The sequence below is a fragment of the Otolemur garnettii genome, unplaced genomic scaffold, assembly GCF_000181295.1.
Source record: "Otolemur garnettii isolate 467f Iridium unplaced genomic scaffold, OtoGar3 scaffold00007, whole genome shotgun sequence".
Lineage (NCBI taxonomy): Eukaryota > Metazoa > Chordata > Mammalia > Primates > Galagidae > Otolemur > Otolemur garnettii.
The window spans coordinates 38,133,538-38,160,115 of NW_003852402.1; the positions used below are offsets into that span (position 1 = coordinate 38,133,538).

A 26,578-nucleotide genomic window follows, 5' to 3' on the forward strand; every position below is an offset into this window, starting at 1 on the left:
GTCCTATTAACAAGAATTAATCAGTGTCGTGCCATATCATAAGACTCAGTCAATTAGTTAAAACTGCATTATTATGGGAATGACTCAAGATCTGTTTTTAAGTGTTTTTTGAGAATTACTTTGTTTCCCCAGTTAATTTATTGAAGGGGAAGGGCTTGAAGTCTGAAAGAAATACATTGAAAATTTTAGTTGAATAGTGTGGTATAAAGATCTTCATGGTGTTTGCTTATTTCTACATTTTAATGATTATCTAACTCACTATAATTTCTTTAGACTTTTAATACAGGCAGGCTATGATGTTAATATTAAAGATTATGATGGCTGGACACCTCTTCATGCTGCAGCTCATTGGGGTAAAGAAGAAGCATGTCGCATTTTAGTGGACAATCTGTGTGATATGGAGATGGTCAACAAAGTGGTAGGCCTTTACATCTATTTTAAATATTTTAACTTGTAGAAATATTGTTTTAATCTGAAAAGGTTATAAGAATATCTTTTTATCAGCTATATAAAACAACATTTTGTCAATCAATTGATTAATTAATGGTTTAAGTATTTTCATATGAGTTGGTTCTGGCCTTGTTCTGTGAAGAAAGTAGTATTCTTCTTTCAGTAACCTTCCTACCATACTCATAGAGTACAGTGCATTTGGGTACTTGCATTGGTAGTGTAGTCTCTGGAATTCATAAATTATGAAAATTTTGCATTTCTGTTGGAATGTTTTTTGCCATTGCTATGAATTAGAAAACATATCAGAGAGTATTTCTAATTCTCTTTAGCTGATTGGGTAGTGAGATCAATCTCCCAGCAAGCAAGGCTAGTAAAAACCATCAAGTTTTACACCGAATAGGATCATTGAGATGCAACATTTAGTCTCCAAGTTTTGCAGATAATAGTTTAGTGAAGCAAAAGATTTACTTAATATCACACAATTAGGTAGAAGGATGGAAGGAACAAATGCCATATGAGTGGGTTTTTTGCAAAATCATGAGAAGACTCAAGTTATCACATTTCTTGTTACAGTACACTTTTTTCCTTTGCTCCCTTTCAGATAACATCAGTCAGTAACCAGTGTCACCATTATTCCTTCAAGTCTCCTTAGATGATAAGTATTATGGAAAACGTAAAACATGCCTCCTCTAGTGATCTTAATTAGCCTTCACTTCTATAGAATGTTTCTGTATATTGCATTTCATAGAATAATGTAGTAGATTACTTAGAAGTTCATAAAATGATCTCATTTTCATTCAAAACAGAGCCATCTAATTCTTTTGTATCCATAAATATGGGTGCTAGTGCTCATTGCTCCAGTAACTGCAATCTCTAATGGGGGAGCTGCCAGAGGAAGACAGTAAATACAACATAGCATGTACCCAAGCTTTGCCTGTGGGAAAATGGGTGGAGGTTGAGGGACGAGGTACAGACTCATCCTAGTTGCTGGTGTAAAGAAATGAAGAAGCCCTCCAAATTCCTTTGCTGTTTCTGGAGTAGATGTGCATTTTCATTAATTGATTTAAAGATATATTTGAACTTTGGGAGGCTCGTGGAATTATTTGATCCACGAGTTTGAGATCAGCCTGAGCAACACAGTGAGATTTCATCTCTGTCTACAAAATGGTAAAATTGGCTGGGCATGGTGGCAGGTGCCTGTAGTCCCTAGCCTTTTGAGATGCTGAGGCAGGAGATCACTTGAGCCCAAGAGTTTAAGGCTGTAGTGAGCTGTGATGGTGCCACTGCATCTAGCAGGCAAAAGAGTAAGACCCTATCTCAAAAAATATGTTTTATATTTGTATAAGAAATCTGCAGGCAAGAATATTATAGGAAGAGGTAAAAGTCTTCAGGAAAGTTAAGGTAAAAAATGTTTGAGAATGAATGACAATGATCCATCTATGGATATAGGTTTATACTTACACTATATGAAATTTTAGTCAAAACTTCTAATAAAGAGTGGCGCCTGTACCTCAAGGGGTGGGGGGCTAGCCCCATATACCAGAGGTGGCAGGTTCAAACCCAGCCCTGGCAAAAACTGCAAAAAAAAAAAAAAAAATGCTAATAATTTACTTTCTTTGTTTTTAATTATAATAGTTGTCTGTTTTAAAATCAGTATTAGAAGGCAAATGTTGATCTATTTAATTTTAAGTAAAAGACCAACAAATTTTAGCTGTACAATTCATGTTTCCTCTCTTTTCATGTTGAAATTGCCCCTGCAGTTGAATTTTTCTTAAGATATTAGTGGATACCTATTATCCTCTGAATGTTGATTTCTGTACCTCTCTGTCTCCCAAACATTGCCCCCTAAAGGCTACTTGTCCACTCATGGATGGTGCTAATAATTGATTTATTTAGCAATAGTGGTTTCCAGATAAGGACCAGCAGAGAGAAACTTATTAATTGAAATCATTTTCCAAAAAGATTATATCACTTCTTAAACATGTTATGTTTCTACTGCTGAATCAGTATTCTAGTGAAATAACATAGTATATAGTATTTATGAGGGAAAAAAATCATTTTATTTGCACCTGGCTCATCTAATTCCTTTGCCATACAATTTATTGTATTGATACTGTAGAAGAAAGGATACATAAAAATTATCTTGCTTTATTTCCTTTTGTCTCCTTATTAAGCTCTTTAAGTCACCCGGATTTTATTTACTGTACTCATTCCATAATTTCAGTGGATCTTTGTGTGATTTTAAAAGAATTATGGCTCATGCCAGTGATTCTAGCATTGTGGGAGGCTGCAAGGTGGGGGTAGGGGAATTGCTTGAGGCCTGGAGTTTGAGATCATCCTAGGCAGCATAGCCAGACCCCATCCCTGCAAAAAACTAAAAAAAATTAGCTGGGCCCGGTGGTGTGTATCTATAGTCCCACTTTTTTGGGAGCCAGAGGCAGGAGTTCAAGGCAGGAGTGGGCTGTGATCACACTGGTATGCTCCATCCTGGGCAATGGAGAGAGACCTGTTTCTTTCTCTCTTTCTCTCTCTCTCTCTTTTTTTTTTCTTAAAGAAAATAATTTGAAGTATGCCAGTAAGTTTTTCTTAGATTATTCTGGCTTTCAACTTTTTTTCCCGTACTTTCTCTACAGCTATCCTTTTACCAACCCTGTGAAGTAAAGAGTTTTGTACATTCGGAAATGTAACTGGAGAAGTTAAGTAGTTTCCCTCCCAGTTAAATGGGTTTTTTTTAGTTCTGCTAAGTTCCTTTGTAACTTTTTTTTAGTTTTAGTTCTTCATATGTTTTATTTTACTAGATATTAACTATAGTGATATGAAAATTTATTTTAAAATTTTTGTCAAAATAATGTTTTTCTCTTAAAAATCAAGGTTTTAAAGACGGAACAGTGAGGAGCTACACAACATATATAGCATTCTGAAGGCTTTGGGACCATCAGTATACCCCAAGACAAGCCTTTTTTTCTCTCTTTTTTTTTCTTTCTGAGAACTTCTATAGTAATAGAAGGTATTTTTTACAAGACTTTTCATTTTATAAATTTTAATAATTTTATAACTGTGTATTTGAGTTAGGCTGGCTCTTCTGTTTTTATTGGCCCCATTTAAAAATAATATGGCATACTTAATGTTCAAACAAAATACAATTTCTTTATTGTGTATAAATTGATATAAATTTATCTTATTTAAGATAAGCTAAATTGATCTTATCATTTGATTTTAATACTTGTAACTTGAAGATTTTTACTAAATTTCTTTTTTAAATGATATTAAGTTATTTAAGGGATTTTCCAAGTTTGGATGAATTCTTCAGTAATGGAAGACATGATTTGGGGAAATAACATGCAGTATGGTACATGGAGCAAATCATAGAAAATCTGAAAATCTTTATACGTGAAAGTGGAGAAAATATTCTAAAAATGAATAATTTGAAATTTTGGTCTCGTTTCTTTAACTTATTCGTAAACTGTGAGATTTTCTATCATTTTAATTCATTATTATAAATTATGTGATACAGACTTTAAGTATAAAGGTTTCTTAATTTGGTAAAAATATTGTTTTGGTAGAATGTACCTGAATATTGTTTCTTCTTAAATATTAACTAGGATGCTTTTCTGGTGGGAGTTTTTATTAATGCATTAAGACAATAGTTACCAGAAAGGTTTTTAGCTTGATACCTATCATTATAAAGATTTAAATGAATAACTAAGTTACATGTATTTTTGCTATCAATGGGCACAGGGATTTCTTTTTATCCTAATTTTGTCCAAGCTTGTTCTCTATACGACAAAATAATATACTGGTGCAGTGGAGACCTCGTTTCTATTCCCACTTTCCCTTCAGTAATTTCATGACTTTGGGCAAATACAAGGCACTTAGGAGCCTGACTCTCCTCATCTGTCCGGTGAGAATTATGGTAATACTCGTCCCACTACTTAACTGGTGGTTGTGCAACGAAGAGAGATCAGACCTGCCTGCAAAAGCAATTGTTAGAATAAGTGAGTAGAGAAGAGTGGAAAGATTATCCAGTTAGACTCACAGTGTCTCTAGTGTGTCTGTGGCTCTGGTTCTTTATATAAATGTATTGAACTGATTGTTTTAAACAGCCTTTTTTTTCCTTTAAGATAATTCTCCTGATTGATAGAGTTCTTATTTTCTTACACCAGCATTGTGTTCTCCCCTATGGCTTCCTAGTTGCTTTGAGTGCCTCTGCTTGTATTCATATACCACACTGTGTATTACGTTAGTAAAGCACAGTGGTCTTATGGTAGTTAAGAATCAAATAATATTCTTAGCTTCTTCATTGCCCTATAGTTTGTTTAAAGAACATGTATAAATTTGAGTTAAGTTGATAGCTATGCTTTTTTGAAATTAGAGAATTTTCTATTTATAGCCCACATTTTCACTCTAGTTTTTATTCTCTATCAGCTGCTGTTTGCAAAGTAGACTCATTAATCAAGGGAGAAAGTGAAAAAGGAAAGGTTAGTAAGGTGATCCAATTTCTTACTCTTAAAAAGGGAAATTCCTTGGTTATTAAAATAACCTTATTGTGTTTAACTGCTGCAAAAATTTAATTATAATTCTAAAATATTCAAAGTGTATTTCATTCATGGGAAGGCTTGATAAATATTTAAAATAATACTTAAAAAGTACTTATTTCTACATAATAAAATGATCTTGAACACAGTTGACTTTAATAGTATAGCATTGGTAATGTTTTAAATTATACGGAGAGTACAGTACTGTAAAACTGGGGTTTCCATGTACTGCACCTTAAATTTTGAGCCAGTTATTTTATTTCAGAGTAGTTTATTCTTTGGTTATTTAATTCTTTACTCTTAATACTCAAGGTTGAAATGAGAGGACAGTTTACTAAAGCTAAAATTTTTTATCTTTGACTAGATGGGGAAATTCCTACTGGAAGATTTTCTAACAACAAATATAAGAAGGGTTTTTGCATTTTGTAAATTTTAAATACACATACTCTTTTATCCGTAAGCAGCATTTTATGTATTTTTAAGGTAAATTCATACCTGTTGGATACAGAGCACACTGTCTGGGTGAAGGGCACACTAACGCATGTAACTTTGACTTAACTTATACAAAAACAAAGGATGTAAACAAAATTTGTATACCCCCTAACATTCGGGGGGAAAAAGATATACTTCATAGACCATACCTTTGTATTTTATTAACAGAAATTGGAAAAACTAGCTAAATATTGAGTAGCTTATAAATTTGTTTGATAGTGTTTGGAAATACCTTCTTTCTGAGTAGATACTAACATCCCTGTTGTTGGTGTTAAATTGAGGGTTGTAGTGATTTTTTCGAAACCATTATTATCCATTCTTTGTTGTGATATAGGAAAGAAATTGAACTTTCTTTCAGAATGATATATATTCTAGTTATTATTTTTTTTTCTTCCTGAGAAAGTGTCACACACTGGATAACCTATAAGGGAGACTATATTTCAAATAACAAACTTTTGCCGTCCTGAAATCTTGTACCACTGGGGTTCTTATAAGGACTGATGTTCTTTCAAATTTTCCTTTTTACACATTGAATTACAATTGACAGATGCTCATCTGGACAGATTTTTAAAATTAAGCTATACCTGTAGTTGGCTGAACATTCAGAAGTTTAGAAATAGATTTTTTTCATTTTTATTACTCTACCAAAAATTAAGTTTAAGGAGTTCTAGAAAAGAAATAAGGTCCCAAAGGTTAAATTAGCCAGTAATTTCACTCCTAAGAAGGCATTTCTTTCAATCCAAGAAAATGAAAACAGGTATCTGTACAAAAACTTGTAGGTGAATGTTCATAACAGCATTATTCATTATAGGCAACAAGTAAAAGCAGATGTCCAGTTGATGACTAGTTAAAGTGTGTATATTGTGCGATGGAGTATTATTCATCAATAAAAAGAAATGAAGTAGTAATTCATGTACAGCATGGATGAAACTTGAAAACATTGAGAAGTCAGTCACAAGGGACCACGTGCTGTGCTCCCATGTCTGGTGTGAAATGTCCGGCATGGGCACATCTATTGAGACAGAAAGTGAATGAGTCGTTGCCTTAGTCTGAGGGGGCAGACAGTGAGGAGGGGCAGTGCTGCTGAAGGGTATGTTCTTTCTTTTGGGAATGAGGTGATAAAATATTCTAAAACTCATTATGGTAATGGTAGTATAACTCTATGAATATACTTAAAACCATTGAATTATACACTTTAAATGGGTGATTGTATGGTATGTGAATTATATCTTAATAAAGCTGTTCGCAAAAAAAGGGAGAATATTCTCATCTTCTCTCTCACATGGATTTCTCCTTAGTGTTGTGTGTAATGTCATTTATAACTACAGTAAAAAATGTCATCAAACTTCTTTATATAAAATTATACAGAATTACTAAAGGCATTACATGATTTATTAACTTTTTATCATCACCACCCTCCTTGTTTACTTTCTAGGGCCAAACAGCCTTTGATGTAGCAGATGAAGACATTTTAGGATATTTAGAAGAGCTGCAAAAGAAGCAAAATCTGGTATGTTTGATGACTATCTAAAAATCGCCCAGATTACTGAATTCTCTTAATAGCTTTCAATTGCAGATAGTTAAGTTACTCTTATGATATTTTGTACTTTTTGGTTTTAAGTTATTCCTTAACTTTTTGCTTGCTAATCAAGCAAAATGATGGAGAAACAGAATAAAGAGGTCATGGTGATGTCTAGCTTTTGGTGTAGCCTGTCCCCATTCTGTTCCTTCTTTTGTAAGATGGACACTTATGTAATACTCGTATATGTACTCAAAGATACCTTGCATTTTAATTTCCTAAGATAATTTTGCCTAAAAGGAGGAGCCTGTAAAATCTCAGCTTTCTAATAGCAGGCCCTAGATAAGAAAGGAGTTCTAAAACTGGAAATAGTACCATCAGCTATCCTAAGTGGTTAGTAGACATTGATTTTTTTCATTGAACTGAAGTTGGAAGATCTAAAAAAATTTAATTCTATAATCCAGAGGTGTCCAACCTTTTTTTCTTTTTTGCCACACATTACAAGAATAAGAGTTGTCTTGGACCACACGTTAAATTCACAAACACTAACAAAAGCTGTTGAGAAGAAAAAAACTCTTGTGCATAATTTTCGTGATATCTGACACCACAGATAAGCAAAATAGCCCTTAGACCAATCTGCATGTGGCCTGTGGGTGGCAGGTACAACACCCTTGGTCCTTTTCTTTCTTTACCCAAACCCTTTTCTTTTCAGGTAAAACTTTAATCTTTGTTTCGTGTTTGAAACACTACTTTGTTATTTTAAACACTATATTAATATTATTTTAATAGGCTTCTTATTTTTCTTTGCATGATTTTGTATAAAGCTCCATAGTGAAAAACGGGATAAGAAATCTCCACTAATTGAATCAACAGCAAATATGGACAATAATCAGTCACAGAAGACCTTTAAAAAGTAAGTAAAATTTTAAGGTAGCTTTTGTTATTGTTATGAATGAGTTGGCATAATGGCCTTGTGCATGATTATTGTGGATCTGGGAAAAACTAATGTATTTTTGCCACTTGTGTGTTTAAAATCATTATGAAAGATACTTCCCTTTTACAGCAAAGAGACATTGATTATTGAGCCAGAGAAAAATGCGTCACGTATTGAATCTCTGGAACAAGAAAAGGTAGATGAAGAAGAAGAAGGAAAGAAAGATGAATCTAGCTGCTCTAGTGAAGAAGATGAGGAAGACGACTCGGAATCGGAAGCTGAGACAGGTAAAATCTGAAGAATGAAACAAGATCACACTTAATTTTAAACTTTTCAGATTAATTTACTACTTGTTCAGATACCTGCCAACCCAGGAAATTACCATAGAGTGAATATCAGAAACTTATTTATAGTTGTGAATTTTTTACTCTCTGATTATCTGGAGGCTCTTGTTCACCTCTGCACTTTGCCAACCTATGTTGGAAGGTGGGGAGGCTTCTAAGACTCCCTTATGATTGTACAGAGAGGTTGTGAATGGGTTCCCAGCAGTTCAAGAAAGCTTCTGTTGCTTTCTGAGGCCCCAAAGCCCAGGAAGCTGGTCCCAGCAACATCCCGAGTTTGCAGACGAAATAATAGAGGAGGGACTAAATCAAGAACTTTTTTGGAAAGGTATGGGGGGATTTGCTTCGTTTTGAGAAATTTTAAAGATACAGAAAAGCACAATATAACATTCACGTCCCCAACTGCAAGATAACAGCTGTTGACATTTAGTCATATTTGCTTCACATTTTTTAAAATAAAATTAAAACATGACAGTTGTCTTCGTTTGCTACCGTCTGCCCTAATCTGCTTCCTTTCTTTTCTTCCTCAGTGCAATCTATCAGGAAGTTTTTCCTATAATCTTATAGTCCCCTTGAATGCTATTTTATATATACATTCATAAGTAATACATAGCAATTATGATGCTGCCTTGTGCTCCAGGAATCGTTACACATCTTGGGTTTTTTACTCAAAAGTTACGTTTTTTACATTTGTCCATAAGTCTTTTTTGTCTGTGAATTTATCTGTTTACATAATTTATCTTTTTAGTTTATTATATAGTATTAAGTACACTCATTTTCCTTCTGATGAACATTTAGTTTATTCACAATTTTTTGTTGTTTTAAATAATGCAGCAGTGATGATGGCTCCTTTGTATACTTGCAAGAGATTCTCTAAGGACTGAAATTGAATTACTAAATCATATGGTGTGCATATTTTCAGTTTTCAACCAAATTGCTTTACAAAGCCACTGTAAAAATTTATATTTTTCCTATCAAGGATCTGGTTTCTGTGGGATTTTCCTTCCAGGCCACATTTTTATAGGTTTTGTTTATCAGATTGCTTTTATTCAGTAATTTCTTAATCTATATCATTTAATCACTGGAAACTTATGAATGTCATGAGATTCTAATGTTGCCATCTTTGAGTTGTGTAACTTGCCATTTTAGCACATAAATTTATCAAAAGAAAGTATTCTACTTCCATTAATATATTTGATCAATGAAAAAAATTACCATTATCAGAACCATTCTAATGATCCTGGATAGACACAGTTGGAGCCTCAGAATTTCTTGGCATCTCTGTTTTCTCTAGACACAGGAGCAGCACTTTGGAGTCATTTTCTTTTTACTCACTCTAAAAAAATATTAGAAGTTAAAATTTACTCAATAAACACAAATCAAGGAACATACTGATTGATTATTTCCTATTAAAAAACAACATGTTAAACGGGCTTTGTTGCCCGGGTGATGTTTAGATTCCTTTATTTTCTGGGAGCTAACTAATCCAAAAAGTAAATTTTTCTGTAACACACAAAGAGTTTGTGAAATTCATAAAGACTAGAATTTAAATTTAGTCACTTAGGAATTCAAATTTTTCTTCTTTCCTGTCACCTGTTGGTCATGTGACTCAACACATCCTTTACCTAGGTGAGATAATCATATGGGTAAAATTGGAAGTTAGAGCAATAGATAATCAGTGAGTGTTATATTTGCATAATGTGCTAACTGAAAATATTTCTAATTATAAAAAAAAGTTATGTGGGATTAGCATGCATGTAGTGAGTGTTATATTTGCATAATGTGCTAACTGAAAATATTTCTAATTATAAAAAAAAGTTATGTGGGATTAGCATGCATGTGTTTAAGAACATAGACTGGTTCCTGCACGTAATTGTATTCTTACATACTTTAATTTCAGATTTGTTATCTGTAAAATTAGAATAATAATAGCTTCTTTCAAGGAATACTATACCATATAATAGTTGTTTTTTAATAAGTTAGATCTTATATAATGCATAAAATTAAACTGCTAATTTAAGTATAGTCAATATACATGTCAGTTAAATTTGTACTATTTTCTTTATGCATTTTACAAAAACTGAAAGTTAAAATGATATATTGGTATTTAAATTGATCAGATACTTTTGAACGTTTTGAAGGTTATTTTTATATAATTAATCTCTTCCTGGAAGACACAGCTTGAGTTACCTTTACCATTACAAATTAAACCGTATGCACATAAGTACAAAAAAGACAGAACTAACACCCAGATCTCCTAAATTTCACACGTCAAGTATTTTACAACTTCTGTAGTAGATTCAAGAACTGGAAGTCCAGTCAGCTCTTTCATAAATTTCTAGGTTTTGTTAATTAACTTTCTTCTTAATTGATTTTATATACTGTTCAATGTTGGTCACCAAGGAGCTTCTTAAAATGAGCAAAAGACTTTAATTTTAGGCCAGTTTTACCACTCGTTGAACATCTTGGTTGAAATTTTCTTTTTATAAAATGAGAAGATTTAGACTATGTGATCTGGATAGTTCTTCCAATTGCATTGTATTATGCTAATTCCCTGTTTAGAATTTCAGCACACCAGTTGCCCTCTGCCCAGTTTCTCACTGAGCTAACTTTAAATGTTCTTCTGAAGCATTGTAACTATGATAATTTTGTTCTTCCTGTTGCTAGTGGTGAGTTGTGCCAGGAAAATTTGACTTTGTCTCAAGAATTAATTCATATAAGTGCTGTGTGGTTCCTTCTCTCTCATTCTTTTAATATTAAACAGGCTTTATTGTACTTTATTTGACAAACGAGAAAGCAGGCATTTGCCTGTAGAGCTGTAGCTTGATTTTACCATTTATAAACCATTTCTTTTTTTTTTTTTTTATCATTCACAAGGTGATGTCCTTGAGAAACTATTGGATATAAAGTAACTATTTGGTCAAATTTTTTCATAAATTTTCTTCTGTGTTAACCTTACATATACAAATCAAACTATATGCACTTATGTCCAAGAAAGGCAGGACTAGCCCTTCCTTCTCTTCTCATAAAGAAGATAAAAATAAGAACTCTACCAAAGTGTCAGTTGCCTTTCAGACAGTTTATATAAGTGTAAAGGATGGTTTAAAGAATGAGAAAGGATAAGTACATTTTTGCTTTCAGGGTTTTTTTTTTCCCGTAGAACTTGAAATTCTCATTCTTCATTGAAATCAGTGGGAAGGAGGATTTCAGCAATATCAGTGATGTTTACGGAATAAGTTGGATAGTCATCTGTAGGTTTTATGTTATTATTTCTTTCTCCTACTAGATTCTAAGTCCCATGCAGTGAAGATGGTTTGTCTTTTCCTTGGCTGATATATCCCTAGTACCTAGAACAGTACTTGAAGAGTGGAGACACTTAATAAGTATTTATTGAATAATTCGTCCCACACTGAGATTATTTTCTAGGAAAATAGTGATTGTGCCCATTTAACTTTTAAAGTTAGTTTAGACTTTTTAGGAGTGGCAAGGCATGGTCTTTGGTATATTTAATCGTATTCTTTTCCAGGAAAATAAGCTGATTTTTGACAAAAGCACTTTTATTTCCCAGAATAAAGAGAAGAAATCCATTTTAGATCAGCAATAAGTAGTTGTTTATCCATTAGAAATTTGTGTAGCTATTTTTTAGTTGCAGTAAGTTCATATATTTCAAATTTTAATTCTTAAGTTTTTGATAAAGTACAGAAATAAGGTTCTGTTTGTGCTTTTTATTCTCAGAAGATTTGTTCTGTATCTTTCATGTTACTTAACTGCTTACTTGAGCATATGTGTGAGTATTGAGACATTTCTAGAAACTTTAAACATTTTTTGTGGAGAGGGATAGCAGTGGGGAAAGGCAATTAACAAAACCTTAACCAAAAATAGAATATAAATAGGTATTTTCCCAGTCATTGAAACCAAATTCCTGTAAAATATTGACTCTTAATTTTTTGTTTGTTTCTGACAGATAAGACAAAACCTGTAGCATCTGTAACTAATGCCAACACTTCTAGTACACAAACAGCTCCCATAGCTGGTACAACACCTACTGTGTCATCAGGTCAGGCCACACCTACGTCACCTATTAAAAAGGTAAGCCAGAATTGTGTTTGCTAAAAGTGCATATGTTCTATTTAAGGGCTATTTGGACTGATTGATTAAAACAATCCTGAATTTTTATGGTTTATTTTAGAAATAAGATTTTAGAATAGAAATACATTTCTTCTGATTTTAACTTGACAGAAATTTTCCTCTGAACCATGTTAAAGTCTACTTGGTGGGGAGGTATCCATTTTTTTTTTTTTTTTTTGATGTATCCTTTTTGGTATTATGGTTGACAGTTAACAAATATTGCATACAGTTGATAGTTAAAATCAATGACAGAAAGATAAACATTTTTAAAACCAGTGATTATGTTAGTTTTTATTTATATTGAATTTTTATTTTGAGAGACTCAGGTTTTATATCTTCTATCCCTGTTAAGTAGAGGTGCATGTTGATAATTTCACACACTGGTAAGTCACCAAAGGTACCACCACAAGTCAATGAGAAAGCTAGAATTTAGGTTTTCCAACTCCTAGTACAGAACACTGGGCATGCAACTGTGGAGTGCCCATGAGAGCGTGATCCTTGAGGTCAGGCTCCTGACCCTGCCTCTTGACCTTGAGCAAGTTATTTGCTACCTTCCTTATCATAAAACAAATAATAAATAAAAAATATTAATATTATAACTGTGTGTTGAGAGAAAGCCCAGCTGTGTGCTCCCAAAATGTCACTCTCTTTTCTTCTCCTTCTCTCTTTTCCTGTTCTCCATCTGTTCTTCAGCTCTCCGCCAAAGTAGTCTTACCTAGTGTTTGATCTTTTTAAAAAGACTTTCCTGGCTCGGCGCCTGTGGCTCAAGCGGCTAAGGCGCCAGCCACATACACCTAATGTGGCAGGTTCGAATCCCCAGCCCGGCCCGCCAAACAACAGTGATGGCTGCAACCAGAAAAATGGCCAGGCGTTGTGGCGGGTGCCTGTAGTCCCAGCTACTTGGGAGGCTGAGGCAGGAGACTCGCTTGAGCCAGGAGTTGGAGGTTGCTGTGAGCTGTGATGCGACGGCACTCTACCCAGGGGGACAGCTTGAGGCTCTGTCTCAAAAAAATAAATAAATAAATAAAAAGACTTTCCTTTTCGGGCATTGCCTGTTGCTCAAAGGAACAGGGTATCGGCTCTATATAATGGGGGTGGCGGGTTCAAACCCAGCCCCGGTCAAAAACTGCAAAAAAAAAAAGACTTTCCTTTTCTCTCTGCTTCTCTAAACCTGGCCCTCAGTTAGCCCAAATTAAAGATGAAGGATTTGGTGGGCAGAGAGTTTGATCTATTTATTGGTCTCCTTTTGAAAGCTTCTCCTCATCATCCCTTATTTATCTTTAGCTTAGATACTCATTTTCCTCCACGTACACATTTATTCTTTCTCTCCCCCTCATACAGTTTGAGAATTGATTGTAGTCATCATAACACTCATCCCTAAATATGTTAGTATGTGTTTTTTTCTAAGTACAAAGGCATTATCCTTCATTCCCACAGTAATCGTACTTAGGAAATTTAACTCCAACATGATACTATTATTTATGTTAATCTTTTCTACCTGTCTTTTTTCAAATCAAGAGTCCACTCAAGGGTGTGCCTGTGTTTGATTATCACCTCTCTACTTTTGGACTTATTTCGTTCCTTGTGTGACATTATTTGCATGAGTTTAAGGACTGGTGTTAAATTCTCATAGTGTTTCTATTGTATTGCCCGTCTTGCTAATAGGCAGTTTCCAGATTACAAATGAGACAGGTTTGTTAAGGTGAATTTGCATATAGTAAGTGCAAATTATATGTCAGCCAGATGTTTGTAACTCAGGGACTTACTGTAATAACCTGCTCATAAGTGCAGGTTGTACATAAATTAGATGTTTGTAACTGGGGGAGTGCCTGTATTTGTATTTGACTTTAGGTGGTCAAAATATAGACCTTTTTGAAATCATAAACTGTAGAATTTATTTAAAAATCTGTACTAGTAGTAGCAATTCTCCTCTAAAACACTTCCCAAGGAAAGCAATAATGTAAATTCTTAGTGGGAGAAATGTATGGGTCTCATTAGCACTTGCTTGGTCAGCAAACTTTATGAATGAGTTTCTTACCATATGTATTCCAAAACCAAGGACTTCTTGAATTCAGTGTTCTTGTGAATAAGAGCTCATGTTCTTATGGTCATAATTACCTGTGCTTTAATACGTAAAGCAATTTGTTTCCAGAATTTTGAAGACTCATGCTGTAACTAGCGCAACCACAAACTGTTTTAACTGAAGTTTATTTTGCTTCTAGAACCCAAAATATTTCTTTAGAGAATACTAAATTTGTGTCTGCATCTTTAGTTCTTTTGATTTATTGTCTATTAGGATAGGATTATCACAAGTTCCCAGAAGCTCCATCTCCCTGGAATATCTGGGCAGGAAACTGGCTCTTTCTTTTGGGTATTTGCCTAAGCAGTACCTTTCCTACTATAGTCAAATAATCACAATAAATTTCCTGTGTTCACTTTTCTTTTTCTCAAGTGTGTAGCCCAAGATTTGTGGCAATTCTTGATTTATGCCTAATGCCCTATGAAGTGAATTATTTACTTACTAAGTTGCTAGTTCTTGAAGGAAGGGGAAAAAATTTTTAAATAAAGACTATGGATACTTCATACATCTGTTAGCTTAGTGGGCTGATAACCTCTTTGTTGTAAAAGTTTTCATTCACAATCACTTTTGATTCTATAATGAAACTTAGTGTAATGATAATCATTTCCTACTGAATTTGCGTATTTAGAAACTACATTCATTTTCAATTTCAAGTATTATAACTTTGAAGATGACTTGTTTCAGTCCTTTTTCTTAAGGTTTTTTTATTCAAATTTTTATTCAAAGCAGTAAGTCATGAGATGCTAAAAATGTGAAATACCATTATTATTTTTAGAGACAAATTGTCTGGACTGGAGTTCAGTGATACCTTCACATCTCACTACAACCTCTAACTCCCGGCTCAAACTGTCCTCCTGGTTCAGCCTCCCGAGGAGCTGGGACTGCAAGCTTGTACTACTCCAAGCTCATTTTTATTTTTTTTGTAGTGAAGCAGACTGGCTCTGTTGCCTAGGTTGATCTTGAATGTTGTGACTCAAGTGATCCTATTGCTTTGTCCTCTCAGAGTGCTGGTATCACATGCTCAGCAAATATTTTTACTTGGTCAGGTCTTTCTTATCTGTATTATATGACTTTAAAAACCCACCTACAATTTTAATACTCTTTTTTGTATTTTAATGTAGTATTTTAGTGTTTTTTAAAGACTTTTTCAGATTTTACCAGTAACTTTAGAAACCTAACAGATTTCCTTTGCAATTAAGAGTTCTATTTATTTTTAGATTCTTAGTCATTATTCTGCTTCTGATAGTTAGACAAAATTATCTTAAGTTCTCCAGCTTCCTTCACCTATACGTAAACTATGTATATCTGTGTACACACATACATATGTGCACACACACATGTGGGAAGGCTCATAGCAAGATCACAAAAACAGAAGCACAGAGAACAGAATAAAATATCACTTAATTTCTGGGAATTATGCAGGTTAACTATGGCAGAAGATGTATTTTTTTTTTCAAATGATCTTTGCTTAATTTATTAACTTCTGATGAAATTAAAAAACTATTTCTATAGCAATAAGATCAAACTGGTGGTTTATGGAGATGTTATTTATTTAAACCATCAGTTTGATTTTATGCTTTAAATTCTTAACTAACAGTAAGTTTATATAAGGCTCTAGTCAATATAAGTATTATTAGGATCTATGAAACAGATTGCCTGGTTCTCATTATGGGTATATATTCCAGAATTTTCTTAGAATTAAGTGCTTTGGTTAGTTGAGCTAATAATAGACTGCTATGTGTTATGGGTATATGAAATATACCAATACAACTATACACATGTAGCATGATGGTTTAAAAGTAAAAGTTGTATTTGACTTGAGGTAGTAGGACCAGAATCTTTGAGATAGTGTGTTTCCCCGAAAATAAGACACTGTTGTATATTTATTTTTCTCAAGAAGACACGCTAGGGCTTATTTTCAGGGGAATGTCTTACTCCTCACCGAAATGCATGGCGTGGCTATGCAGATACGCTGCATAGCCACACCCATCACTAGGTCTTATTATCTAGGTAGGGCTTATATTTAACAAATGCATAGAAATCCTGCTAGGGCTTATTTTGGGGGTAGGTCTTATTTTGGGGGAAACACGGTAAATCACGGAGAATGAGTAGGTAGCAGAGAGAATGAGGTTTTGTACAATTTGTAAAAGGGAAAGAAAAGAAATAATGTGAACTAATATGAAGTAATATGGCAGGAAAAATGAATTGTTCAGTTTGATTTATAGATGCATATATACACACACACACAGTAAAATAGGAAAAGTAGAGCCAAATTCTGGAATGCCTGCACTTCTAAAGGGTGATATGTTTATAATAAATTTGATAGGTGGTAGAGAATCACAGAAGACATTTGAACAATGCTGGGAGAGAATTACTGTTTATAGTTCTGGCAGCAGTGTGCAGATTTATTTGAAGATGAGAGGCTGATTGTAAAAAGGTTTATTAGAAAATCATTGAAGTTGCCCACTATGATATAAATTAGAGAAGTGGCATGGACTTAAGGAGAGAAGGAGATTTAGAGACTTGATGTTTCATGGATGGAGGAAGAGGGCAGAGAAGAAGTCTAATATGATTGTGAAGTTTAAACATAAGGACTTGAAGAGATTAAGAATGCCATTAACAGATAGGGAACTGATTTGGAATTAAAGGTGTTTGATTATAGACATGTTGAATTTCAAGTTCCAATTATAATTCTAGATACATAGACCATTCTCTAGGCAGAAAGACTGGAAATTTAGGAGTTGGGCTGAAGAATAAAAAATTTGAGAACAAGCTGGTTACAATTAATATTTAGCTTGAAGACCATATTCCCAGCTTCTGGAGAAGAAAGTAGAAAGATGTGAAAGCAGATTCTCGAAGTGCTTGTGTTATAGGAGGCGGACAGGAATGGTAACAACAACTACAACAAAAAGCCTAGTGAAAGAGTACAAAAAGATTAAGGCAGTCAAGATAACCTCCTGTTGTAAACCAAAAGGTTTCTGAGAAGAGGTAGAGTTATTTCAGAAATACTGGTTGGTTTATTTATGTACCAAATAAAAAATGTAAGTTGCTTTTAAACATAAACCAGTACTTGAATCCAAATTCATGTTGGGCAGAGTAGAGGTATATCAGCCATAGCAGGGCAAAAATAGCCCATTTCAAAATTGATACTACTGCCTCATTTTTCTCAACTCCAGTCAGAGTCATAGTATTTTGTTAGATAGTTGTAAGGTTTAAACAAGATAACTCATGTGAAGTACTTACCTTAGGAATAGACACTAGTAAACTATTATGAAATGTTAGCTTCCTGGCTCGGCACCTATAGCTCAACCGGCTAAGGCGCCAGCCACATACACCTAAGGTGGCGGGTTCGAATCCCCAGCCCGGACCCGCCAAACAACAATGACGGCTGCAACCAAAAAATAGCCGGGCGTTGTGGCGGGCGCCTGTGGTCCCAGCTGCTTGGGAGGCGGAGGCAGGAGACTCGCTTGAGCCCAGGAGTTGGAGGTTGCTGTGAGCTGTAATGCCACGGCACTCTGCCCAGGGGGACAGCTTGAGGCTCTGTCTCAAAAAAAAAAAAAAGAAATGTTAGCTTCCGTTGTAACATTGAGTAAATGTTATCTGCCATCTGGCTGTTTTATTTAATTTTTTGAGAGACAAGGTTTCACTCTCTTGCCCTGGCTGGAGTGCGGTGGTACAATCATAGCACACTATAGCTATCTGGCTGTTTTGTCATTGAGGAAAAACATTTGTTTCCAGTGGTTTTTTTGCAGGGAATTGAGGGGGGAGAGCAGGGGTTGGCAAACTATGACTGGCCTGGTAACCTGTTTTGTGCACCCCACAAGCTGAGAATGGATTGTAACATTTTTAAATGGTTGGAGAAAAAAATCAAAGGAAGAATATTTTCTGACAAAAGTTCAAATTTCATTACTCTAAATAGTTTTATTAGAATACAACCACACTCATTCATTTACGTTATCTGTGATCTACAAAAAATATACACCCTAGACCTTAAACTCGCAAGTGGGGAAGCACTTGCCTCAATACCTATCATACTGCTTAGAATGTTACAGAGGTTCTAAACTTTATTGGTCATTGGAACCCTGAGTGTTTTACTAGTTTTGGCCACTTGGCCAGAAGAAATACCCATTTGTCTTATTTATTAAGTAGTTAAGTACAAATAGGTTTAAAGTGACATTTGTTCAGTATCCAAAGGATGTCACCATGCTTATGTCAAAACTTTAAAATGTACTCTGGAGCCCCTGTGATTTTAGTATGGTTCCTTGGAGTACTTTGATACACCTTTTGGAAACTGAGAAATGTTTGGACTTTATTGGTAGTAATTAATTACTGGAAGTACCAGAGGTATATTATGATAGTTTTGTCCGTGATGTGGCCCTCTAGCATCACAGGGAATTTAACAACCTCTCTTAACCTGCTAATTATAGCAAACTTTGGCAATAAATATAGAAGAAAGGGTTGTTTGTTCTGTTTTTTGAGACCGTGTCTTGTTCTGTTGCCCATGCTGGAATGCAGGTATGTCACAGCTCACTGCAGCCTCAAACTCCTGGGCTCAACAATCCTCTGGATTCAATCTCCCAAGCAGCTAGGAATATAAGCATGTACCACTATGCCTGGCTAATATTTTTGTTTTTTGTAGAGACAGGGTCTGGCGACATTGCCCAATCTGATCCTGACCTTCTAGCCCCAAGCAGTCCTTTCTCTTAGACTCTTCAGAGTAGTGGGATTACAAGAACGAGCCACTGCACCTTGCTGATTTATTTTGAATTATTAATACCCTTTATTTGTAATAACTAGTTAGCTGCTATATGACCAATCTGTAGTTAATGGTGGTTGAGTATTTAAATTCTGGACATGAAGTTGATGAAGTGAATTAAAGTGAGTTAAAGATAATAGATGTTGCATTTTGGGGGCTGTTAGAAAAGCCCTGAAAATGAAATCAATATTTGTACATGAAATTAGTTTTCAGTTGAAATGTTTAATGTTTTGTGGAAAAATCAAACAGTAAATATAAAGCTGTGATATTAAAAATATATTGAACTATTATAATTAGAAAATACCAGTCATTAGTTTTTTGTTGATTATTGAACTTAAATTTTTTTAACCAGGGTATGTAAACAGATAAGAACAAAATTCATGGACCATATTTTGTTATTTACATGGTGTAGTATTATTATTTACTCTATATGCCTCCTACTGCTTCAGAAGTTTCTTGATTAGATTTTTTCAGATTATATCATGCTGAATCTAGAATTTGTTCCCACTGATTTTTAAAGATTGGGTCATTACCCAATTCTGGGCTTTAATTTATTATAAAATTATTTTTAAAAGAAAAAAGTATTTTTGCTCTTGACTTCCCTTCTCTGTTTTCATGCTTTCAATCTTTATTTCTTTACTTGTCTTATTTTAATTGGCTTTAGTATGATTTCATTGCTCCTATCATGCCTGTGGTGGAATCAGTAGATCCTGCATCATGGAGGCAGGGCTTGCGCAAAACTGGCATTGTTCTTGTGCCCAATAAGGGTGAAAAATCTATGGTGAGGCATTTCTATGTGCAAGAATTTATATTAGGTTACAACATAACAAGTTTAATACAAGTTGGTTCCAAAGATGCATGGTTTTGAGTCCTCGTGGTGTGCTCATTTGTTTTCTGTATTTGCATCATAATTTTTCTGTGTGCTATAAAGTGTGTAGTGTGTTTTCTTAAATCTAACCTCTGGGAAGGTAGTCTGTCATTTTTCATTTTTAGATCTTTACATTTTTGACTAAGACATTAACCTACATAATAAAGTGTTCCTCCTGAAACTATTAACTGTAATTTTAGGCTTATCTGTAAAATTATTGTTTCTAACTTAAGGACTGGATTCATTTTGATAATTCTTTTGTTCTTTTCCTTAAAAAATGAAATTAAAAGTTTCCAACCTCAACTACAAAAATTTCTCCCAAAGAAGAAGAGAGAAAAGATGAGTCTCCTGCATCTTGGAGGTTAGGACTTAGAAAGACCGGCAGTTATGGAGCCCTTGCTGAGATCACAGCATCTAAAGAAGCTCAAAAAGAAAAAGACACTGCGGGTGTGATGCGCTCAGCTTCCAGTCCTAGGCTTTCTTCCTCTTTGGATAATAAAGAAAAGGTAATCTCTTTCACAATCTGGTTTCCATAAAAACTCTGGTTTCTTTTTCAGGAACATCAAATCCTGGTTGATTTTCTGCTTGGTGTCTTGGATCTAAGTATCAACTTAATTCACCCAGCTTAGTGATTATGTACTACAAATGTACTTTAATTATAAGTACTGGGAAAATGAGATTTGTTTGCCTGAAACATAAATTAAGGGACTATACTCAGTAAAAAGAATCTGTTACTTTAAGAATATACAATAGAATGTATTAAGGTTCAGAGTTATTTTATTTATTATGATGCAATAAGTTTTCTGAAGTTTAGTATACTTAAGAACATTTTATTCTAAAATGTGAGTTTACTCATAAGTTATATTTATCTAATACCTGTAATTTTTTACCAATTTTTCATTTGCTACTTCACAAGCAACTTTGCTTAATGAGTAGTTTAATACTATATTTTCAGAGGCAGTGTGAATATGTATCAGATAGGATGTACATAGTTCATTTAATGCTGTTTTATATTGTTATCTATCACTGTTGTATTTTCAGTACTGATTTCTGTTTTCCCAATATAGTTTTTTTTTTTCCTATTTAGGAGTTTTTCCTTGTTTCAGAGATGAAATTTCTCAAGTAATTGTAATATTTTTGCTTTTAAAAATAAATCCACTGGGGGCAGTGCCTCCACCATATGCTGGAGGTGGCGAGTTCAAACCCAGCCCCCGGCAAAAAACTGCAAAAAAAAAATCCACTGTGCAGTTGTTTATTTTATTTCATTTTATTTTTTTGAGACAGAGCCTCAAACTGTCCCCCTGGGTAGAGTGTTATGGCTTCACTGCTCACAGCAACCTCCAACTCCTGGGCTCAAGCGAGTCTCCTGCCTCTGCCTCCCAAGTAGCTGGGACCACAGGCGCTGGCCACAAGGCGCCCGGCTATTTTTTGGTTGCAGACATTATTGTTCTTTGACGGGTCAGGGCTGGATTCGAACCCGCCACCTTAGGTGTATGTGGCTGGCGCCTTAGCCGCTTGAGCCACAGGTGCCGAGCCACTGTGCAGTTGTTTTCCAGCTATTTACTTTATGCCAGTATACCAGGACTGTATCAGAGTATCAAACACACTCTCAACCATACTTGGATAAATTAATTTAAATAATTTTTGTTTTGAATTTTTTTTTATTTCATATTCATGTGAGGGTACAAACAACTAAGTTACAGTATTTGCATTTGTAAGATTGAGTCCCTCTTATAAATTGTGTCCTATACCCAAGAAGTGTGCCAAATGTTTTGAATATTTTGATTCATTTTAGAACCTAGACTATCAAAGTTGTGAATTGCTTATACAGCATAAATGATTGAGACTTCTCAATAAATCATAATTGAGACCTTTTTTACTCTGGAATAAATGATATTTTAATGACACTAATCTGTTACACAAGTTTTAGAAAAGATCATTAAAATGTAGAGGAGCTTTTATTTCTTTCTTATGTTAAAATATTCTAGACTAAAGGAGAAAAAAAAGAAAATTAGTTTTGAGTGAATTATTAATAGACGTTAATTTTAGAGTTTAGCTAGGAACTGTGGAAATACTATAAAGTGTGATGTGTGTATAACACACATTGTCGACTAACCTTTTCCTGACACTTCAGCAGTACCTGTAATCATCACACAGATTTATTTTCACTCACTGTTGTGCAGGAGAAAGATAGTAAAGGAACTAGGCTTGCCTATGTTGCGCCTACAATACCAAGACGACTAGCCAGTACCTCTGACATTGAAGAGAAAGAAAACAGGTGAGTTTATTATGATTTGTTTTACACATTCTCTATAAAATCTTTACTGTCTAGCATCAGAGTTAATACACAAGCATTGCTGTAGTCATGTGAGGGTATGTATCGCGGGAAGAGATGGAGGGTGTTCCTGATAGAGAACACCCAGTACATGGTCCTGGGAGGTGCAGGCTTAGTACGTTCATCAAGCAGCAAAGAAGGCATTATGGCCAGAACAGAGTGAGAGGAGGTGGTAGGAAATGAGGCCACAAATGCGTGCAGTTTCTCTAAATATTTGTGATGTTTAGAAAAAGGGAAAGAATAGAGGAAAAGACCTTATCTAATGATTGTCAGGATTTTAGTTTCTTTCTGATTTTCAGCATAAAGAGTTTGAGAACTTTTTAGTATAACGGTAATTGTGTTATCATATCCAGTTGTGTGTGTGTGTTTTTCACCTAACATCTCATGGGCAGTCTTATTTGTTACTATATATTTTTAGTGAGCATTGTTTGCCATTTATATATAATATACAATAGAATAGAGCTGTTGAAGTTAAAATAACCATCTCCTTTGCCATGTTATGGACATTTAAGTTGTCTAATATTTTATGGACATAAGTTACATTTCTGTAAATATCTTAACTTTTGCCCTATATTTAGGATTATACCTCTGAACAGGGTCTTAGAACGGGAATTACTTTCACTTTTTAATAATTATTCCAAAGTGTTTTCCCAAGAGATCTTACTACTTTTACTAATATGAGATCTAACAATCGTGTTCTTAAACTCACCACCATGGTACTTATGTTAGAAGCTCTGTACAATAGCTCTATAAGGTTGCATAACTTTGGTGTATCAGTGTCTCAAAGCCACATTCATGTTGCGACGTAGTGTCTTGCTGAACAGAGTTCTTTATTGTAATGTGTTTTTATGTGATGTCAACAAGAAAGTCGGAGCTTGAAGCAGAGCAACAGACAACCATTACATTTCTTATTAAACTTGGCAAGAGTGGAAGTGAAGCCAGGCACATGTTAGTGCGAGTTTATGGGGATAATGCCAGGAAGAAAACGGCTGTACAAATGGATTGAACATTTTTCTGAGGAAAGAGAAAGCTTCTCTAATGAAGAGAGGTCAGGGTGGCCAGTAATGAGCAGAACTGACGAAAATGTGAGAAGGATCCATTGAATTGTGAGTCAAAATTATCAGCTAACTATGACAAGCAGAGCAGACGAAGTAACCATCAATAGAGAAACAGTTAGGAAAATCTTGGCATCACAAAGATGAGTGCAAAAATGGTTCCAAAGGAGCTCAGTGATGGACAGAAGCACAGGAGAGTTGGAGTTTGCCAAGACCTTTTGGAGAGGCAAGATGATGTTTTGGGCTGGTAATGAAACACACAACCTGAAATGTAGCATCAAATTACACCATGGAAAGCAGCCAATTGTCCATGACCAAAAATATTCTGTCTGTCCAAATCAGCAGTCAAAACAGTATTGCTACCAGCTCCCTTTTTTGATGGGGATTGTTCATTATGAATTTGTACCAACTGGACAAACAGTTGACCAAGTTTAGTGTTTGGAAGTGCTGAAAATGCTGTGTGAAAAAGTTAGATGAAAACACCTGAACTTTTCACCAAGTCACTGTTCTTACACAATGACAGTGCACCAGCTCACACAGCAGCATCTGTGGGGAGTTTTTAGCCAGTAAACAAATAACCATATTGGAACATCCTCCTACCTACCTTATGTGGAGCCCCATGACTTTTTTCTTCACTCGAAGATAAAGGAAATAATTGAAAGGAAGACATTTTGATGACATTCGGGACATCAAGATGATATGACCACAATTGTGATGACCACACCAGAAAAAGAGTTCCAAAATTGCTTTGAAGGGTGGGCTAGGGGGCTGCCATCTGTGCATAGCTTCCCAACGGAAATCCCTCAAAGGTGAGTAGAGTGATACTCAGACGTGAGGTATGAGTTTGTGACCTTCAGTGTCAGACCGTGTATTTATTGGTGTATAGTTTTCTTGACCCTATTTCCTATCAGAATCTGAAGGATGTTCTTCTTCTCACAGAGACTCTTCAAGTTTGCGACCAAGTAGTTCTTATACAAGAAGAAAATGGGAGGATGACCTTAAAAAAAATAGCTCAATTAATGAAGGCTCAACATACCATAAAAGGTAATAATGTAATTCTTAAGTGGCTTTTACGTATTATTGTATTAAAAATATGAGGCAATTGGTTTGGAGCCCTAAATTTAACATCATTTAAGTAAATATGTGCTTTTGTTAAGTTTCGTAGCTTTTGTTGTTTAAAACTTGATTTAGGCTCGGCGCCTGTGGCTCAAGCGGCTAAGGCGCCAGCCACGTACACCTAAGGTGGCAGGTTCAAATCCAGCCTGGGCCCGCCAAACAATAATGGCTGCAACCAAAAAAAAAAAAAAAAATAGCCGGGTGTTGTGGCGGGCGCCTGTGGTCCCAGCTTCTTGGGAGGCGGAGGCAGGAGACTCGCTTGAGCCCAGGAGTTGGAGGTTGCTGTGAGCAGTGAAGCCATAGCACTCTACCCAGGGGGACAGCTTGAGGCTCTGTCTCCAAAAAAAAAAAAAAAACTTGATTTAAAGACAATACATATTAAGAAATGGGGTGATTTACTTATTCCTGTTATATGTTTAATTTAATTTGAAGTGTTATGAAATGTCTTTTAGATTGCATCATATTTACTAGGAGCTCCTTATATAATGGACTAGAAAATCTTGAATAAGCCAGTGTCTTAATTGACCTTATCATCTTTGGTAATCTAGAAGGTTTCTGCCTGTCCTAGAACTTAGAGCTGTAGAAATGCCTTCAATTAGAATGTTAGTACTGTCATACTGGAGAGGAAAAAAAAAAAAAAACCTATAAACCAAAAAGAAGAATAAGATATGTGTATGAACAAGTAAAATATAACTGTGGGTCCCTCCTAGGGATTTGACCCATTGCTAAAACAATTTTCTTCAAAAATGTCAGCACCGTATTTTCTCTGGATAAAACCAAATCACAGTGTTTTTTTTAGATGCAGCCTGATAGGACCGTCTGATCTGGAATACATTGTTCAGAAATGTGAGATAGCAGATCAGGCTATGTTTAAGTCTTGTTGAGGGCTGGGAGGAGACAGTAAAATGACTCACTCTAGCAAGTTGTACGCTATTCATTAAGTCTTGTTGAGAGCTGGGAGGAGGCAGTGAAATGACGCACTACCAAATCAGAGAAGTCATTCAGACTCTAGCCAGTTGTGGGTGCAACTCTTGGTGCTGGAGCTGGTGGTGTGTTTAGGAACACAGTTTCTTTAGATTTTTTTTGTCTAGCTTTGCGAATGTGTATAATGTATAGACATTAACTGTAGAAGACACATACAAACACATCCTATATAGATATGACTCTTTTGTTTAGTTGCTCCTTTGGTAGAAGACCAGATGATTTGATTAGTTCTAGTGTTCCAAGCACCACATCAACACCAACAGTTACCTCTGCAGCTGGGCTTCAGAAAAGCCTGCTTTCCAGCACAAGCACTACTACAAAGATTACAACGGGTTCTTCCTCAGCAGGCACACAAAGCAGGTAAGTCACAGATACAGTTCGTGTTCAGGTCTATCGTGTGCTTATGTATGTGCATGCATTTTTGTTTAGAAGATTGCGGGGCTCTGGATTTTTTCATTTACCTTGTTAAAATTATTTACAAACAAAAATTGGTTCCAAAATGAGGTGATTATGCATGTCTGGGGGAAAAAAATTAAGTTCTTGAATTATGAACTTTCTTGAATGAGAATGTTTTTAAAATGTTAATTTCTTTCTTTGACAGCTCTTGCTGAGCTTGTTGGTTCATAGATGAAAGATAACTCACCTTGTGTTTTAAAAAAATCCATCCCTATAGTCACATGTTTTCAGCTGCTAGAAAGTGCTTTCATTGTTTAGCTGTTTTCCTTTTCTCTTTTTTGTGTTGCTGCTTATTGATGCTATAGTACCTCAAATCGTTTGTGGGCTGAGGATAGTACTGAAAAAGAAAAGGACAGTGTTCCTACGGCAGTGACCATTCCCGTTGCTCCAACTGTTGTAAATGCTGCAGCTTCTACCGCAACCCTGACCACAACTACTGCTGGCACTGTCTCCTCCACATCAGAGGTCAGGGAAAGACGCAGGTGTGTACAGGTCCTAACAGTACTACTGATGTATCTTGCCCAGTGAC

At 35.1% G+C, this 26,578-nt stretch overlaps 1 protein-coding gene across 3 annotated transcripts in view; it reads left to right on the plus strand.

The window, feature by feature from the left end:
- The window catches only part of PPP1R12A (protein phosphatase 1 regulatory subunit 12A), a 146,665-nt gene that overhangs the window by 79,514 nt on the left and 40,573 nt on the right, over positions 1 to 26,578 (plus strand). Inside the window, exons 5-14 of one of the 3 annotated variants that reach the window (XM_003783388.3) lie at positions 274 to 418; positions 6,913 to 6,987; positions 7,821 to 7,909; positions 8,060 to 8,217; positions 12,236 to 12,360; positions 20,394 to 20,609; positions 22,287 to 22,381; positions 24,433 to 24,537; positions 25,786 to 25,953; positions 26,355 to 26,531. In XM_003783388.3, the coding sequence (XP_003783436.1) occupies positions 274 to 418; positions 6,913 to 6,987; positions 7,821 to 7,909; positions 8,060 to 8,217; positions 12,236 to 12,360; positions 20,394 to 20,609; positions 22,287 to 22,381; positions 24,433 to 24,537; positions 25,786 to 25,953; positions 26,355 to 26,531 (1,353 nt within the window). The remainder of the gene's footprint in view (positions 1 to 273; positions 419 to 6,912; positions 6,988 to 7,820; positions 7,910 to 8,059; positions 8,218 to 12,235; positions 12,361 to 20,393; positions 20,610 to 22,286; positions 22,382 to 24,432; positions 24,538 to 25,785; positions 25,954 to 26,354; positions 26,532 to 26,578) is intronic. The other 2 variants (XM_012801208.2, XM_012801207.2) reach the window with 2 other exon arrangements.